Below are 4,060 nucleotides of genomic sequence, written 5' to 3'. Positions count from 1 at the left end.
GATCTCGTAGCCAGCTACGAGAGCTAGCGGTATAAGCCATATTTCTGGTGACGTATAGATACCTCTGAAAGCATTTACCTATAATACTGAGATGAAACATTTTTCCAAAGGAAATATGTACAGAAAAACGGGCGCGACACCTTCTGGAAAGTAACATGAGCACAGGGTTTATCCCTAGAACCATGTTAAGTTAAACCTTGAGGGATTACATTCTTGCCAAGACCGACAGGCATAAGCTGAAATGCGTCGCAAGTTTTACGATCGGCTTGGGTAAGGTTTAACCACTTAACCCCCTTTGTTTTCGCCGCTACTGAATTCTATAAACTGTCAGCTTTCACACAATTTAAAATGTACATCATGATTCAATTATTAAAGGTTTTGTAAGTAGCTTTTTTCTAAAATTTGGCACTCCCACCCACAGGGATGGTTTATGGAAGCAGGAGAAAAAGGGGAAGAATTCAATCACACTTCCTAAAATGGGAGCTAAATTCCATAAAAAGGTGTGGATAATAGTGAATGGTGGTATTTTAAAACAAAAGCGAATTTGATTTAATTATTTAATTTAAACAAGCTTATTTACATCGAATATAACCCCCGATTTTATTGAAAATAAATATTTCTATGTATATACCAAACTTGCGTACGTCAGATGGCGCATAACTCGAGAATGGATGGAGGATGGTCCACTTTCAGCTTTTTTTTTTGTTGTATTTGTTTGCCAGATGATGGATATGAAGAAGCTATTTGTTTGTGGAAAATATGCAGTATTTATTAAACAAAAAAAAACGGCAAATATAAAAATTTGGAGCTTACGTTTCCTTCGCGGATATGGCTCGATTGTTTCGAATATGGTAATTCGAATTCTTTGATGTCGCACTTTTAATATTCTGGGGAGACTATACAACTGTCAGAATATTAACCATTCGCCGGGTTGCCCGAAAAAAAATTTAATGATTAAAAATATCAAAATATAAAAAAAAAATATAAATATTCGCCATAAAAAGGCGTTTGCATTGTTCAACTTTGCATTCTACTTTCAACTAATCGCTTTCAACAAAGTTGGTCGCCAGCCAACATTCGCCTCGTGCGTAAATCTTTTAAGTGTGCAATTACATACATCGTGCCATTGACTAAACCGAACTGTCGTGTGACGATTGGGCCTATGGATGCGGTTTGGCAATGTTATATTGCGTCAAAGCCTCATTCGGAGACACCAGGATACCTTCGTTGGCTCATTTACCAAAACCATTGCATGCTTTACTTTACAGCGACTTGGCAGAATCAAGAGGTCTCCACGAATATCGACAAATATATTTCGGCATTTAAGGGAATTTCGTTTTTTTAGCCTACATTGAATTTCTGTAGTCCAACGATGCTCAACCATTTTGTCTTGTTGGCGCCAGCGAATGAAGAACCAACATTTCTTCAAATTTAAAAAGTAAAAATTTCACTACTAACAATTTAAAAATGTTCTTAAAACTTGCAAAGATATTTGGAAAAGAAATATCACTGTTTTTGTTTTTAGGAGTAGGGTGGGAGTGTCATTGATAAAATTAGAGCGAGAGAAAGTTTTTCTTACAAAACCTTTCATTATTGAATCATGATGTACATGTGTATTTAAAAATGTCATGAAAATTGTGTTGCTAGCTTCATGTTGCAAAAATGTTGCAAGCTTTTTCACAGCTGAGGAAATGTTGTGGAATTTCACACTTATTTCACAGAAAGAACTTTTATATGCAATTTAACAACTGTTCCACGTGAAACAGAAATAAAATACCATGCTTAAGAACAAAGATTTTTAAATCTACAAAAAAAATAATAAGAAAATTTGAAGGATTTTAGATATTGGGTAAGGTAGCACGGAATGTCACAATCTGCTTAATTGTCAGGTTGTTAATATGGCGACGAAACAGTGACAATGGAACTACCTTGTTTTTTGTATCATGTTTCAAACGTTCTTTTGTTTTAAAAATTATAGAAATAAAATTGAGTGAAAACCAAAAGCAAAGCCAACTAAATGTAAAAGAATCCACATTGAAATGCGTCAAAAATAAGGGAGCAGGGATTTCGATGTGAAGCAAAATTCTCTTGGAAGACAATACCTGTAATTATTGCACCTTGGGTCGTAGCTAAACAATGTCAAATGCATTGAAAATGATCAAGAGCTGCTTGCTTTAAAAAGCAAAAAAAGTGTTGCTTATGCTATTTTGCAGTCAGCAATTCAAACCCTTCTTTAAATACAGCGAATTTCTTATACTTACATAACGGCACGGAGCACGAGTCTCCTTTCGTCGCCATAAAATGTAGCGCTTGATTTCCATAATATGATGCACCACTTTTATCAACTTCGGTAGAAGTCAGTAGAAGTATTCCGGACCCACGCTTGTTCCAAAGTAAATCAACACGATCAGCTTGAAAAAAACTTTTACAAGCGATAGCTTGGTTTTGTGAAAGTGAAGGATACTTGTACAATTTGCACATTGAAGGCCCTCCTTTAGCACCAGGCGTGTATACCGCTACACAAGGTGGACTAGCGCCTGGGGACAAAGATACAATAGCGCCCCTGCTACCTCCAATCTTTCGCGTAAAGGTATTAAAATTTTTACAGTCACCAGATAGATCATAAAACAGTGCTTCGCCTCCTATTACTATGGCAAAAAGTGACTCGTCTGTTGACCATGATGGCTCCCAATCAGTTTGATTTTTTTGTACAATATCAAACACTTCTGATCCGGAACTAAGATCGTAAATGAACATATTTGAGGAACCCTCCGGTTTGTCTTTGGTAACAGTATACAACTCCCATGTCGATATATAATTTCCAATCGGCGAGAATTTGAGGTAAAAGGCTTTTGGACGAGGCAGCGAACATTTGACTTTCCAATCCGTTGTACTCAGTACTTTAACTTCATTGCCATTTGAATAAGCGAAATAGTGACCATCAGAACTGAATGATATGGATCGACAATTCCGAGTTTCCTCCCGCGGAAGACTCGATTTGTACACGTATTGCAAATCTGTATTTTCGCAGGCCCGTAGTTCCACTCCAACGCTAGAACGAACTAGAAAACGAGCAAAAATTTCAATAAACTTCCCCGAACCTATGATGTAAAACTAAACGCTGAAATTTCCTTACCTGCTAGTGCGGGACTAACATTAGAAGTACAACTGTCCGAAGCCATTGCCAAATTCTAACCTCAGCAAATGTTTACGTTAGAAGTGTAGAACTATCGATAGTACTATCCTGCACTATCGATGGTTTTAAATAACTATCGTTAGTACTATCCAGCACTATCGATGTTTCTAAATACTAGTTGTGTTCCAGATGCTTCACGATATTCACAAAATTCACGATTTGCAGGAACAGCTGTTTTCCCCATTAAAGAGCGAAATACACAACACAAGCGGCTTGACAAACCAAGCGAAATTTCCCTTTGCTTCAAGCCATTTGTGCTGTGTATGGGGGTGTTTGAAGGTTTGACAAACCGCTTGAGGGAAATTTGAGCAAAAATCAAAATTTTTTGATTTTCTGGTCGCCATGTTGATGTTTGATCAAACCGCTTGCGTTGTGTATAGCAAAATCGCCTCATTCGCAACGAAATTTTCACCGAGTAAGGACGTAAGAGAGGAAAATGAAAGAAAACCATAATATTTAGCATTGCGAACTGGAAGAAAACTAAAATTCTTTGCCTGAACGAGTCATGTTTGCATGGTGTATGGCGAAATGGGAAAAGTAGGTTTGAAGAATGTTTGACAAGCCGCTTGTGTGGTGTATTTCGCTCTTAATAAACCTTATGGGAGGTGGCGGGAAATGTTTAGTTATTGGCCCATCGTTTTTGGGGTGGGGGGCGGAGGGGGAGGGGCGTGGCCCCCAAAATCCCCCTCATTCGAAAGGGGCTAGTCGCCACTTTACGAAAAGCCCCACCCCCCCGTTGGGGACCTCCCACAGACCCCTAGGGAACCGTTTGAAAATGGGGTAAAAACGGCATTTTCCGAGGCAAACTGAGCAGTTTGAAGTGGAATATAACCCAACTAACAGAATCTGTGGGGTTTTTAAATA

The 4,060-nt window shown here is 38.2% G+C and overlaps 1 protein-coding gene across 1 annotated transcript; it reads right to left on the bottom strand.

The window, feature by feature from the left end:
• Positions 1-814: 814 nt before the first annotated feature.
• On the bottom strand, positions 815-3,347 carry LOC118749225 (eukaryotic translation initiation factor 2A-like). The gene is made up of 3 exons (XM_036484016.1): positions 3,137-3,347; positions 2,262-3,062; positions 815-904 (listed from the first exon to the last, which is right to left on the bottom strand). The coding sequence occupies exons 1-3, from the start codon at positions 3,180-3,182 to the stop codon at positions 897-899; spliced, it is 855 nt and encodes a 284-aa protein (XP_036339909.1). The 5' UTR covers positions 3,183-3,347; the 3' UTR covers positions 815-896.
• Between the last annotated feature and the right edge of the window lie 713 nt (positions 3,348-4,060).

The sequence above is a fragment of the Rhagoletis pomonella genome, unplaced genomic scaffold (assembly GCF_013731165.1).
Source record: "Rhagoletis pomonella isolate Grant_MI unplaced genomic scaffold, Rhpom_1.0 Rhpom_scaffold_00014, whole genome shotgun sequence".
Classification (NCBI taxonomy): Eukaryota; Metazoa; Arthropoda; class Insecta; order Diptera; family Tephritidae; genus Rhagoletis; species Rhagoletis pomonella.
Note: the sequence above shows the minus strand (reverse complement) of the source record. Positions and strands in the feature narration are given on the sequence as shown.

Bases quoted from the DNA above. Each gene is read 5' to 3' on its own strand.
- LOC118749225 (XM_036484016.1), bottom strand. From the start codon at position 3,182: ATGGCTTCGGACAGTTGTACTTCTAATGTTAGTCCCGCACTAGCAG. The intron at 3,063-3,136 runs GTAAGGAAATTT...CTCGTTTTCTAG, and splicing joins TGTTAGTCCCGCACTAGCAG to TTCGTTCTAGCGTTGGAGTG.